The sequence below is a fragment of the Lethenteron reissneri genome, chromosome 19, assembly GCF_015708825.2.
Source record: "Lethenteron reissneri isolate LAM-NWPU_2019-01 chromosome 19, ASM1570882v1, whole genome shotgun sequence".
Taxonomy (NCBI): Eukaryota; Metazoa; Chordata; class Hyperoartia; order Petromyzontiformes; family Petromyzontidae; genus Lethenteron; species Lethenteron reissneri.
The window spans coordinates 1,716,879-1,730,647 of NC_083797.1; the positions used below are offsets into that span (position 1 = coordinate 1,716,879).

A 13,769-nucleotide genomic window follows, 5' to 3' on the forward strand; every position below is an offset into this window, starting at 1 on the left:
GCGTGACGCGGCTGACGATGCCCACGACGTCACCAAGCCATGCTCATCACCTCCCGTCCAGCGGCACACGGGTAGGAACACAGCTGAGACCGTTTTCCCCCACCCCACCCCACTGCCCCTCCCCCCCACCACCAATTATCTTTACGTTCGGTCGAGCGTTCGAACCGATAATAACCGGCAGCAGAGTTATCAACGATCACTTCAGTAATAATCTCATATCCCAGTCACGTGGGTGTGGCCATGAACGATGGCACGTGGGGGCACACGGACGCCACGGCCGGGAGCGCCCCCGACGGCGCGCGCACGTAAAGGTCGTGCCCAACGTCCGGCGTCACGGCGGAGACAAAGCGACCCGTGGCGGAGTTTGGCAGGTTGCATGCAAGCGAGCGGCATGCGCATCGCCCGGTGGCTTGTGGGAGTGGCCACCCCATTCCAGGAATGCCGGCGCTGCAGCGTGAACACATTCCACCGTGACCTAACGCGGCAGCGAGCACACTGACACTCACACGCTCTCTCTCACAGACCCCCCCCCCCACCCCCCCCCCAGAACGCTCACATGTACTCGCACCGACTGCCAACTTTCCATGGGGTGAGAGCGGCTCTGACAAAAACACAGGCCGTGTTTCCACGGCCCCCGTGTAACACACCGACTAACCCAGCACTGTACGTCAACTGAGACAGGGAGTGGTAACGTTATGTCATATCATGACTGTGTCTGATGAGGAGCGGTGGTGCAGCGATTAGCGCGCTGCGCTACAAACCCGGCGACCCCGAGTTCGATTCCCCACACCGGTGACGATTATATGAACTGGTCCTGGGCCTACCCTAGGTCGACTCAGCCTCAAAATTAGTACCTGGTGTGGTGTGTAAACTTCCCCACGAGGGAGACAAAGGCAGCTGGGCGTAGTGCTGGCCACGCACACCCTCGTGTACCGTGCTGGCCTTCATAGGTGCTGCTCGCTAACAGCGATCGTCCCAACAGTCTGTTAAGGCGATAGGGGGGATCTTTGTCTTGAATATCTATAGCTAGAGGTGAGTGTGTCTGTGATATTTGGATGCGTGTGGGTGATATCGGGGTATGTGAATGCCTGTAGCGATGAGAACTCTGGCGATGAGTGGCGGTGTGTGGCTGTGAATGTTTGATATCTGGGCAGAGTGAGTGATATCTGTGGGGTGAGGAGCCTCTGTGTCCATTTGGCAGTCGCAGCTCTGTGTGGGGTCAGCTCCTGTGAGACGTAGTTCCGGGCAGGAAGCAGGAAAGTTCACTACAACCGCTCCACCCAGCTCCACTCGACTCAGCTGCACACAGCTCCACTCTCCACACAGCTCCACCAAACTCACAGCACCACCCAACTCCACCCTCTACACAGCTCCACTCACTCTAGTGAGCCCCACTCTCCACTCAGCTCCATCCAACTCACAGCTCCACTCCACATACAACTCCACCCTCTACACAGCTCCACTCACTCCAGTGAGCTCCACTCTCCACTCAGCTCCACCCAACTCACAGCTCCACTCCAGAGAGCTCCGTCACACAACAGCCACTCTGCCCACCACGCCGGTGCCCGTGGCAGCCACAGAGCGAGCGACGCCCGCATCACTTAGCTAACCGCACACTCCTGGCAAAGTTCACACCGCGAGCCGTCACCGCTGACATTAAAAGTGACAACCAATTTACACCTAATAGCGTGAGCCCCACCCAGCTCGGATCGGGAGGTGAAGGTTGGGGGGGGGGGGTGAAGGGTGACTAATGATGCCAGTGGGATGGGGGGGGGGCACAGCACCAAGGCCCCCCCAACTCTCATCCCGTTAGCGCTGGACCCCAGTGCTGGATAAGGATTGGTGCCGGGTTTGCAGTGAGCGTTAGGGGGAGGGCAACCAGTTAGTGGTTGGGTTCAGTGGAAGCCCCGGACAGGCAGAGACGGGCTTTGAAATGCCAGGGTTGTGGACTAAGCTGTTAACCCTCTCCCGTTCTGAGCGCTAATTCTATTTAAGCAGGCATAGCGCCGTTGGTTTTAAAGACGCCGTACTCACCGCAGAGAACCGAAGCGGCACGACCGCACTCTATGATAGCCGACGCCAAACTGTGCTACGCGCCCTCCCACACGGCCTTGTGGGAGCCTCGGTACTGCTAAAAGTTATTGATGTGTAACGTCACTGGAACGGAGTCGGAAGAGAAAACTGATGATGTACACGTACGTAGAACAGGATCGGGTTAAGCTGCTGGAGGAGCCAGCTTGTAGGTCGGGCTGCACGGGGCTCAGGGCGGCGGTGCAGCTGGAGGAGCTCACCTGGAAGGTGCGCACGGCGAGCTGCGACAGGCCGTCCACGTAGGGGCCCAGCAGCTTGTGCTCGCGCACCTTCAGGGATTGGCGGCCGCTGCAGGTTTGCCACAAGAAGCAGCAGACACACACGCGCGCGTGCGCGGCATCAGGGGCGTTCACCTCCGGCCGTGACGATTCATCCTCACGGCGGCAAACCCAGTTGACTTTCAGACGAAGACGATTTGAAATAAAACAAATTTCGCCGCAACTTTTCCACCAATTGTATCCCGAACTTGCGCGATCGTCCGTCGCGGTCGTGACGCGAAGAATCCATCCGGAACTCTCGCGGAGCGGCGTGACCCTTCGTGCCACAGAAACGGCCCGTGGACACGGACACCACGGAGCTACCGCTGAGATCCTTGCAAGTGAAATGCCGTCTGGTCCACACAGTACGGGGCAGCAGTTTCTTACCCGCCCTGTTACAGACTGTAATGTTAATCATTTTTATTCTCAGAGCTGAAATTGAGAGAAATTACGCGCAGAATTAAATGTAATGCGATTGCTTTTTTGTGCCGAGTCCATGAACTCACTGCGCTCAAGAACCCGGTTTAATCACAGCTTGGTCTATGCGATTCTGTTGGTCTCTATGCGAATCTATGGGTATCCATGCAGGTCATGGGTGACCGAGCTGAGACCATGAACTCGCTGGACTTGAGAACTCAGTTTAATAACAGAGGACTGATAAACCTTTGTTATGAACCCAGGATCTCAGCGGGTACCGGCTCAGCGCTGACCTTCGACCTATCTGGCTGCACCAAGAGCGGACACTTGCCGAGGAAAAATCCCTCCCTGGGACGGACGGCGCGGTGGGTAGAATCTACAGGAGTTAAAGAGAGAAGGGGGCCTTACCCCTTGGGGTCGAGCAGGTCGCGGACCTTCTCGTTGTAGATCTCCATGTAGGACACCTCCACCTTGAAGGAGTGGTCGTCGCGTGACAGCCGGGACACGCGCTCGAACAGCGCCCCGCACAGCCGCGGCGTCAGCCCCGGCTGCTCGGCCGACCCCATCATGGAGTAGGACTTCCCCGAGCCTGGGCACGAGCGCAACGCAGCCATCAATGCCGACACTCCGAAGCCGCCTCCGGAGCCTCCCCGGGATCGCCGGCCTTGAGTGACCACAGCGGCCCCGGCACTGTCGTGCCCTGAGAGTCGTTGGTGACTGGGCCGTGGGCCCGCCACCCCAACTGTGAACGTCTCTTGGGATTTGCCGGTGCTGCCCAGGCTTGTTCCTGCGGCTCGTTGTTGTGCTTGTTGGTGGTGGTGCCGGGCCCCGTTGCTCTGTCCCAGGCTGTGCCGCAGAGTCAATGTTATCTCACCTGTGTCACCCTACTACTAAGGCCCACTGAGCTATACAGCTCTGGCCACAAATGACAGCTCAACGAAGTGGCTTATCACGTGGAATGTCTAGCAGCCGAATACTCAAAATGCACGATTCTAAATGAGCAGGGAAAAACCGGAGGACCTGGAGAAAGATCCACGTGACCACGGGGAGAGAGACATCGCAAACTCCCTGCCCTGACCACCCTCACCCCTAACCCTCCTCCCCATCTACTTGAGTGCAGTTTTTGTTTACGTTTGCCATTGCGTACTGAGATGCGATTGTATTGAAGGCGCCTTACAAATTGAAATGGTTCCTGTTTTTAGGACTGGCGTAGCTCAGACGGGTAGTGCGCAGGTAAGCGAGTAAGGTGTGTGGTGTCAAGTGTCAGGGGTGGTGTGTGGGGTGTGATGACAGGTGCGAGGCGTGACGTTCTAAGTGCGCGATGGAAGGCGAGTGATGTTGCGACGCCATAGTGGGGAACACACGTGGTGCCATCTGCCACTCATTTCTCTCAGCTAACCGATGACACCGGGCTCGGCGCCGTGACCTGTCGGCGGCGAGCCGTCGACATGCCACTTGTCCTCCAAGAGCACCTAGCCTGGCACAAGCGCTGTAGCGAATGACTTATGGCTGTTGCTGTTGCTGTGATGTGTGGTGCAAGGTTTGAGATACAAGGCGCGTGTGGCGTTGGGCACAAGGCATGTGGTTTTCGGCACAGTGCAAGGCGTTAAGACGCACAAAGTGTGTGGTGTTCCACGCGCAAGGTGTGCTTTACCAGTTTGCCCATAGGCGAATATGCACGCGTTGTATCCCTGGAAGGCGTTGTCAAGGATCCCATCACCCAGAGCGTGGAACACGACCTCTTGTCCTGATGCCGGATTCACACCACACGGAGCACAACCAAATCAACAACCACCACTTCCACCACGGCTGCACCGCTCCAATGCAACAAGGAATTCACACGCACAGCCCCAATGATTGCCCATCCACTGCTGGATGAGGGCGTGGCGGTTAATTGACCCAACTCCATCACGCTGGGCTGTGCGCGTTTGTGAAGGTGGGGAGCACAGGCGAAGGATCGAAGAAGCACGGTACAGCAATGGATGTTGCTGTACCTGGCCCCTGCTGCCTGCAACAAAGCGCTGCACACTCTAAGTCAACCTGCCGGTGAACGGAGGTCACCCACCCAAGTCTATCCAAGCTCACGTACAGCTTAGCTTCCGAGACCTGACGAGACCAAGGGCATTCCGAGCAATTTGGTCAAAGGAACTCTAGCGCACAGCTGCACACACTCAAAGACAAAGATCCCCCTTATAGCCTGAACAGACTTATGAGGCAAGTGCCTTACGCGAGCACCTATGAAGGCCGGTACGGCACACGAGGGAGTGGATGACCAGCACCACGCCCGGCCAACTTTGTCTCCCTAGTGGCGATGTTTACACACCACACCAGGTACGCATTTGAGGTTGAGTCGACCCTGGGGAGGCCCAGGACCGGTTAAGATATTCGTGACCAATGTTGGCCGTGAGCGGGAATCGAACTCGGGTCGCCGGGCTAATAGCGCAGCGTGCTGACTGCCGCACTACCGCTCCCCACACACGCACACAGACGCACGTGGTTGACGTTTGACGAACAGAGGCTGCACTACTGCCTCCGCCCGGCACGCGAGGCCATGGTCCGCAAACCTCACAACACAAACCCTCTCGGCCGGCGTGCGAGCGTTGAGCTCTCGCTCCGCGCCCCCCGAGTTCTCGATCGGACAATGCATGACATGTTGTGTGTTTGTTATCATTATTGTTTTTTTTTTCCAATGAGCCCCAAAGGCTCGAGGCATCCGAGTCAGCTCGTCAAACTTCCAACGTAAACAGACAACGCTGGGATGGTAGTCTTGACCCCCGTTGAGTTTGGACTCCGGGATCTGTATACTATATATCACTTTAACCCCCCCAACCCCACTGTGTGATAGTTTAACCCCCTTCACTCTCCCACAGCCAGTTTGGGCCAGTCATAGCTGTAATTGTGCTGCAGGGAGATCGCCTATTTAGTCTGGTACCTTAATACAGCCAAAAGCCAATTTGAACAAGGTTGTAAGAAACCTTGGGCAGACACCCGAACCCTATATTGTATTCAACTGACGGAGACGGGGGTGGGGGGGGGGGTGCAAGTGGGAGGGAGGGGGACGGGGGAGTCATATTGCCGTAATAGTATTTGTACCCAGGGCTCTAAATAATATATTGTATTCCGATTACGGACGGGGTCAGTTTTTCACAGTGGGGGATGTCAACTGCTGCGACCGCATCTAAAACAACATAAAGGGCTCCGACCCCAGGGCCCAATAAATCTCACACAGGCACCGAGGGCTCACTGGGAATTGGTGTAACCTCTCTCCCGACACCTGCGCCCCACTTGTGCGGCACAACGAACCGAGGGGTCCGCTCCTCTCGCCGACCCCCCACCACCACCCCTTCCCAGGATGGAACACCGCGAGGAGGGCAGCCTCCTGCTGCGCACGGCTAACATTCCTCTTCAATACAGAACGTCGAATACTTTCCAGGTCGCCGGGAGACTGGAGCAGGTGGTATGCGGACTAGTAGCCGCAGCCCTCGCGAGTGCTACGATGGATGCGGTGTGCCGGGCACGCGCATTTTTTTTCTAGGTCGCTGACCCCGAATGGATGTGGCTGAAGTTAAGCTCTGGTTACACTACAGTGCCGGTCCCTAGGCACTGGGCAAGCGTAACGATGGATCGAGTCATTCATCCAAAAATCTATTTTTTTTTCGCCGCCGACACCGAGCGGCGTATCGTGCGTGCGAGAATTACGTGCGCATTACACAAATCGTATAAGTGCGAAATGCTAACGTAACGTGTAAGCAAACAATTTATTGTACAAGATAAAAAAAAACGTAATCGAATCACGTAAGTGCTAGCGCAGTGAGTGGAGGATGCCCGTCGTGACCCCCGGGGTGGGTGGGGGGGGGCCTGGCCACCCGAGGCTCCCACCTGCGTATTTGCCTTTGTTGCGCTCATCCATGGACCAGAAGCAGTGGTCAAACGCAAACACCTGCACGCGCACACGACGGCACAAACGCACGCAGACGCACGCACGCGGCGTCAACGCCCTCCGTTCACTCTCGCCACAAGCTCGTCACACGCTCGGCCCTCCACTTAAAACTCAAGCGCGGCAGTCCAAGTGTACGTTTGTGCCCGAGTGAATGCATCAAATTGGCACTTCGTTGAAGTTTAGACAAGAACAGCTTGTTATTGTTATTACACGCTTTTATTTAACTCACTCTGTCTGTTGTTGTTGTCGTCGTATCCTCAATTTTAACCCACTTCCCAATGTGGTATCGACTGCAAACTTGGTAGACTTATGTCATACTGATGACAATACTATATTCTATCATTAAAAATAAAAAAAATATTTTTAAACCATCTTTTATACATGTTATGTTTCACCTTGGGTCTAATTGTCCACGGTCAACTCACGTTGGCTGTAAATCACCACGGCCCCTTACGTTATGGCAAGCTTTGCGGCCACTTCCTGGAGTCATGGAGTTCTGCCATTACGAGTACGGTACATTTCATTAAAGCGTGTTTTTAAAAAAGTATTTTGAAATATTACTTATTTTTAAACTGCTGTCGCCATAGAAGCAAGGAAGGATGTCGGCGTTTCATAAACTGGAATTTTTTCGGAAAACGCAGACTTACATAGTCTTAAATAGTCTTGGTAGGAGACATTGGGTAGCGGAGGTGAAACTGCGATACAGAGGTGATACAGTGATACGAGATCAATGATTTCTTGCACGTGGGTAATAACAAGCGTCGGCTTACCTTAGGTTGTTTTCTAATTTTGCAGAATGCAACGGGAGAGGGGTGGGAGAGAAAAAGAGATGAAACAGATTACATTAAATAAAAGCAATAGCATTAAGAAAATCTGTACAAAATAAGCGGCACATCGGAAGGCACACGTTGACTGGTCCAGGGACACGGGGCAACGGGGTACAGAGGGGGCACAGGGACATGGGGCATGGACAGGAACAGAGGGACAATGACACCGCCCGAGGAACATGGGGCCACTGAGCAAGAGGGACACAGGAACAGATGGTACACAGGGACACGGGGCACAGGGACATAGATAGAGGGGGTGCACAGGGACATGGGGACACAGGGACATGGGGCATGGGGCCAGAGAGACACAAGGCACAGAGCATGGAAGCGACGTAATTGTAAATCTTGTTTGTGGGACATGAGCTACAGGGATTTCCCCAACAAATATGCCACTAAGTGCCAACGGATTTTGTTTTACGCCACTGCACACGAGGCGCGCACACTGGCGCGCTTCCTCATCGCGCACGCCGCCACATCTGCGTCTCCGTTGTCTGTGGTCAGCGGCGATAGGCCAGCATGGGACTGCTAAACCGGGGCTGACGGCACCACTCGGGCGCGACCATCGAACCGTGGCTCCAGCATCTCCCCCCACAGTGCGGGCAGACAGCACCCAGCCCCCCCACCTTCTTCCCTCCCGCCCACAGCGGCTAAGCACAGGGTGCAGTGTTGTCATCACATCACATGGCAGAGGCCGCCTGCTCCCGACTGTACGTGTGCGCAGCCTTCCTTGTCAAGTCACTGCCGAATTAGGGCCTCCCCAACCCGGTGTGGGGGTTTGTGGGTGTTATTTGACCACACTTCTCCGAGCCGGTCAGTTGCGGGTCCAAACTCCCGATCGGTAGAAGCACAGTGTGCCAATGCATGTCCACCACACTGCCCTCTGCTGACCACCTGGTAGCAACAGCCCCCCACCGCAGCTGCCCGTGACAACCCCGGCGTGAGTGGTGGTCACCCATTCAAGCCGTCGTCCGGACTTATTGCCGCTTAGCTTCGAAGAGATCTGACGAGATGGGGCACATTCCGGCTTCGAGTTCATTACGAATTCACCCCCGGGGCAGACGAGAGAGAGAACATTATTACATCCACCTGAGAGCTCTATGCTGGCCACGAGCTCTGCTCGAATTACCCGATTTTTAAACCAGCACGTAGATCATATTCTATTTTTAAAAACGTCACGCAAGCACAGCAATTGTGCCCCGCGTTATACACCGCTCTCGCACCGCCGGCTTCGCTGCTCGCTGGATATTTTCCGGACGTCGCCCCGCTCGCGAAGGCTGCCGGGTGGCGCGTGCCGCATCGTAGCCACAGCCTTTTGCGGAGCGCGTATTCACGGATGTGGTGTGCCAGGGCGGTGGGAATATTTTTCCGAGTCGCCGACCCAGAAAGACCCGGCATCGAAAAAAACTAAGCCCAGGGTGAACGTGGCACGGGGAAGCTGTCGCGTAACCGATACGCTGACGTCAACGGGTTTCGCGTAGACAAAAAAAATTGCGAAACTTTTTCAGACTAATTCTTCGCGTGGCTCCGAGTCCAGCTCGAGTTGGGCGACGGATGAGAGCGGGCACAGCCGAGGCGAGAGGCGTGGGGAGGGCTGCAGCACCACGCCGTAGGTGCCCAAAGCAATGACGTGACCCGCACATGACAGCTCCGCCACTAAGTACCCAATGTGCCCCGAGTGATGAGCACCGTTCCAGCTGCTACTAACCTCGCACCCTGCTGCCACGGTACAGTCACCGACTCAACCAGCAGCAGAGTTGGGTATTGTATTGTTTTAAGGAAATCCCCCCCCACCACCCCCCCTCGAATGTCACCACCTCCCCTTGAATGTCATCACCTCCTCGCGGTGCGAGTTACAGCGACCGACCGTTGATTAGTGACGAAGTAACAAAAAAGACACGTCCGGTTAAGGGGGCAAAGCGCAGGCAAGTGACTCGATTGAATATCAAAACAGCTTGCACGTAGAAAGTGGTTTGTTACGAGTGCGGCCACGTCCCAAACAGGAACAGGGAGAGTAAATGGAGCGCGTTGGAGGGGGGGGGGGGCAGGAGAATCCAACCACAACAACAATCTACTGGAAATCTGTGAAACTACTGGACATGTGTGAAGAAGAGCTCATTGGATTCCTCTAGTCTAAAAGTAATATGCTGGTTCTGATCCTCTGTCCTCACTCGCACTTTACTCTTGCTTATTACTACAGGAAAGCCTCGCCGAAATCTGAAGACTCTCTTTCAGGAGGGCCATTCCTGGCAAAGTTTTTCGCAGAAGGTTGCCGATGCTGCTGCCACGTGCCTAAACCTCGGTTGAGAAATCTGCAAGCGTAACTTTTCAGCATTGGCATGTTTTGGCCAACACCAGTTACAATTGTGTGTGTGCGTGTTTCGTTCTACTCTCTTCACCTCAGACAAATCTCTTCGCTCACCTGCATCCGTCACGTTCAAACCAATGCCCTTTTACTCACGACACGGCCACGGTTCTGCATTCACCTGTCAGCCATCACTCTTCATGTACATCTCTCCGTTTCATCGCTCTACCGCTCAACTGGTCGCCGTTAATCCTCGTCAGCCGTGTTTGTCTCTCCACTGCTGGATGAAGGGCTCCACAAGTCGTCGCCATCCCTCACGGTCCACGGCTGCGACCAACCACCCAACTCACTCTTGCACACACGCACACACCGATCTGATCGCTCAATCTCCGCGATAGTCATCCTGCCATTCCGTCACCAGCCTCATCCATCGCCCATCATCCGGTCCAGCGTTGTGTTCTTCCCAAGCTCATTGCACCGTTCTTGTCAATGCGACGTCTCGGATTTGCGTATTGTTCTCCCATGCACCGTTCCTTTTTCGGTCTCTCGGTGTAATTCCAAGTGTGCGGTGTGCACCGATGGAGGTCCTTTTTGAGATGCATCGCTTTGCTCCTTCTCGTCTTGTTCGACTGTCTCAAGGCTCTACTTCTGCTCTTTATTTCATCAGTTTGGGCCCCATCCGCCTTCAACAACAACAACCGCCCTTAGGCGCCCGCACATCGTGGTGCCTTCAGGTCGTGTCCCTTCCACGGTTTGTTTTCTTTTATTCGGCAAACGTACCGATCGTGACTTTCGTCACAGCTACCACTCTTCGATCACCCGACGAGCACCGCTTCGCTCATCTCACGCCGGTTGGATCTCTCTTTATCCGTCTCCGGGGGAGCGAGCGAGAGAGACTGCCACCTTCAGCACGCATCATCACTCGTCCAGACGCGTGGGGCTCCCCGCCGTTTTGGGCTCTCACGGAGCCAGATTAACAGGTTCAGGTGCGATGTGCTCCGCTTTCGCTGTGCCAATAGCCAACGCTCCTGTCGGCGCAAGGGAGAGGCCGACTCTGTCCCACTGTGGGACGTATCCTCCGCCACACATGCGGGATTGGCTGCCCTTTCCGCGCTGGAAATATGTAAGAGAGTCGATGGGTCTCTGTGCGAGTCTCTGGGTCTCTTGCGTGAGACTATGGGTCTGTTGCGTGAGTCTATGAAGTCCCTGTGTGAGCCTACGGGTCTCGGTTATGCGGAGAATACTGAAGACTCCCAGATATCTCCCCAAACATGAACAATGCTCTAGCCACTGCTGGATGAGATATGCTCAAGTTGATCATGGCGAACTGGGAGGACAGTGACAGGCCAAAGAGAATCTGACTGCATCTTACACAGTAACGACTTGCATCTCATCTCGTCTTGCCGCATGGGCTATACAGTACACGCGTATACTCATGCCTCTCACAGATCCATCACTCTCCACTCATCTCTTCCCAGACTCGTGGACTCATCTCAGGGTGATTACCCCATCCCACGTTCCCCCAGCTGAGTCTCTCACCTCCCGTCCGCCTTGACGCCGCCACCGCTGCCGCCGCTGTCGGGAGGGTAGAGCACGGTCTGGTTGTCATCCATGTCCACCACGCAGCGGGTGTTGAGGTCCCGCTCTGCCGGGGAGATGCGGGGGGGGCAGTGAGATGGGGGGGGCAGTGAGGGGGGGGGGGCAGTGAGGGGGGGGGCAGTGAGGGGGGGCAGTGAGGGGGGGGCAGTGAGGGGGGGGCAGTGAGGGGGGGCAGTGAGAAGGGGGGCAGTGAGGAGGGGGGCAGTGAGGGGGGGGCAGTGAGGGGGGGGCAGTGAGGGGGGGGCAGTGAGGGGGGGGGCAGTGAGGGGGGCAGTGAGGGGGGGGGCAGTGAGGGGGGGGGCAGTGAGGGGGGGGGCAGTGAGGGGGGGCAGTGAGACGGGGGGGGGCAGTGAGATGGGGGGCAGTGAGACGGGGGGGGCAGTGAGACGGGGGGGCAGTGAGGGGGGGGCAGTGAGGGGGGGGCAGTGAGGGGGGGGGCAGTGAGGGGGGGCAGTGAGGGGGGGGCAGTGAGGGGGGGCAGTGAGGGGGGGGCAGTGAGGGGGGGGGCAGTGAGGGGGGGGCAGTGAGGGGGGGGGCAGTGAGGGGCAGTGAGGGGGGGGCAGTGAGGGGGGGCAGTGAGGGGGGGGGGGCAGTGAGGGGGGGGGGCAGTGAGGGGGGGCAGTGAGGGGGGGGCAGTGAGGGGGGGCAGTGAGACGGGGGGGGCAGTGAGACGGGGGGGGCAGTGAGACGGGGGGGGGGGGCAGTGAGACGGGGGGGGGGGCAGTGAGACGGGGGGGCAGTGGGACATGGAGTGAGACGGGGGAGGAGATCCGTGGACAGGCCCCGGAGTGAGACGCGGGGCCGGGCATTGAGAGGGGAGAGAGACGCGGGGCGCTACGGGGCATTGAGAGGGGAGAGAGACGCGGGGCGCTACGGGGCATTGAGAGGGGAGAGAGACGCGGGGCGCTACGGGGCATTGAGAGGGGAGAGAGACGCGGGGAGCGCCAGAGATGGAGAACAGAGAGCCCGCCGGGGAGTGGTGGGCACGGGGGTGGGAGACGAGAGACATGGGAGTGAGACAAGGGGGTGGTGGGACGTGGAGAGAGAGAGAGACGGGGGAGTGAGGGGAGAGATTGGGAGAGAAACAGGAGGAGGAGGAGATGTAGAGGAGTCAGGCGAGAGATGCAGCAGGAGGGAGCGGCGTGAGACGGCCACAGGGGATGGAGCGAGGCACGAGGGGTAGAGAGAAAGTTATGGAAGCGTTGGGGAAGAGAGAGGGGATAGCCGAGGGAGAGCCCCCCTAAGAGGGGTGTGAGGAGGAGGAGGAGAGGGGGGGGGGGGCACTGACCTCTCTTGCTCATGGGCCTCACTCTGACGGCCACCGTCACCTTGGCGTCCGGCATCTTCCACGGCCCCAGAGGCGCGGCGGGGAGACCCCGGGGCGAGGGGGGTAGAGACCAGGGCTAAGAAAGGGGGTACACCCCCCGGGAGAGACGAGGGGAGGTGATTGGAGCTGGGGGGGGGGGGTCCCTGGGAGTCGGAGGAGAGAGTCCTAGAAGCGGGGGGGGCAGGAGGCAGCCCCCCGGGAGAGACGCCCTCTCACTCCGCTCCTCTCCCGGCCGGAGCCGCCGGCACGGAGCGGAGGCCGCGCAGCGCCATGGCCCGGGGCGAGCGACGAGGAGGAGGAGGAGATGGAGCGAGTGGGATGATGATGAAGATGACGACGAAGATGATGAAGAGCAGCGCAAGATGAGGATGGAGGAGGAGGGATGATGACGACGACGACGATGATGATGATGTGGATGTTGGGGTGTAGGAGGAGCAGGATGAGTGAAGCCCCGGGCCGCACGGAGCCGCGGCCGGGCCTGGCACCGGGGAGGGGCGGGGTGAGGGGGGTGAGGGGCGGGGTGAGGGGCGGGGTGAGGGGGGTGAGGGGCGGGGTGAGGGGGGTGAGGGGCGGGGTGAGGGGGGTGAGGGGCGGGCTGGGGGGAGTGGGGTGAGGGGCGGGGTGAGGGGGTGAGGGGCGGGGTGAGGGGGTGAGGGGCGGGGTGAGGGGGGTGAGGGGCGGGGTGAGGGGGGTGAGGGGCGGGGTGAGGGGCGGGGTGAGGGGGGTGAGGGGCGGGGCTGGGGGGAGTGGGGTGAGGGGCGGGGGCGATTTTTAACTGGGGGGGGGGGGGGGGGAGAGCGAGAGGAGAGAGTTTACACAGCGATGGGTGGGAGAGAGTTAGGGAAGAGTTTAGACTCTAGACCGTAAACTTTAGAGAGTGCGGGGGAAAGTTTTAGAGAGAGTTAAAGGGGAGAGAGAGAGACAGAGCAAGTTAATTTAGACGTGACGTGTGTGTGTCGGCAGAGGGAGTGGTCAGAGAGTTTAGAGAAGGGAGCGATAGCTGGAGAGT

General features: G+C 57.8%; 1 protein-coding gene across 1 annotated transcript in view; it reads right to left on the bottom strand.

Annotated features, from left to right (window-relative positions):
- LOC133344087 (kinesin-like protein KIF13A) overlaps positions 1 to 13,242 on the bottom strand; it is a 41,604-nt gene extending 28,362 nt beyond the window's left edge. The window contains 7 exon segments of the mRNA XM_061554036.1: positions 2,292 to 2,379; positions 3,174 to 3,354; positions 4,420 to 4,512; positions 6,645 to 6,705; positions 7,476 to 7,488; positions 11,374 to 11,479; positions 12,722 to 13,242. Coding sequence (XP_061410020.1) covers positions 2,292 to 2,379; positions 3,174 to 3,354; positions 4,420 to 4,512; positions 6,645 to 6,705; positions 7,476 to 7,488; positions 11,374 to 11,479; positions 12,722 to 12,776 — 597 coding nt within the window. The 5' untranslated portion in view covers positions 12,777 to 13,242.
- Positions 13,243 to 13,769: the final 527 nt, after the last annotated feature.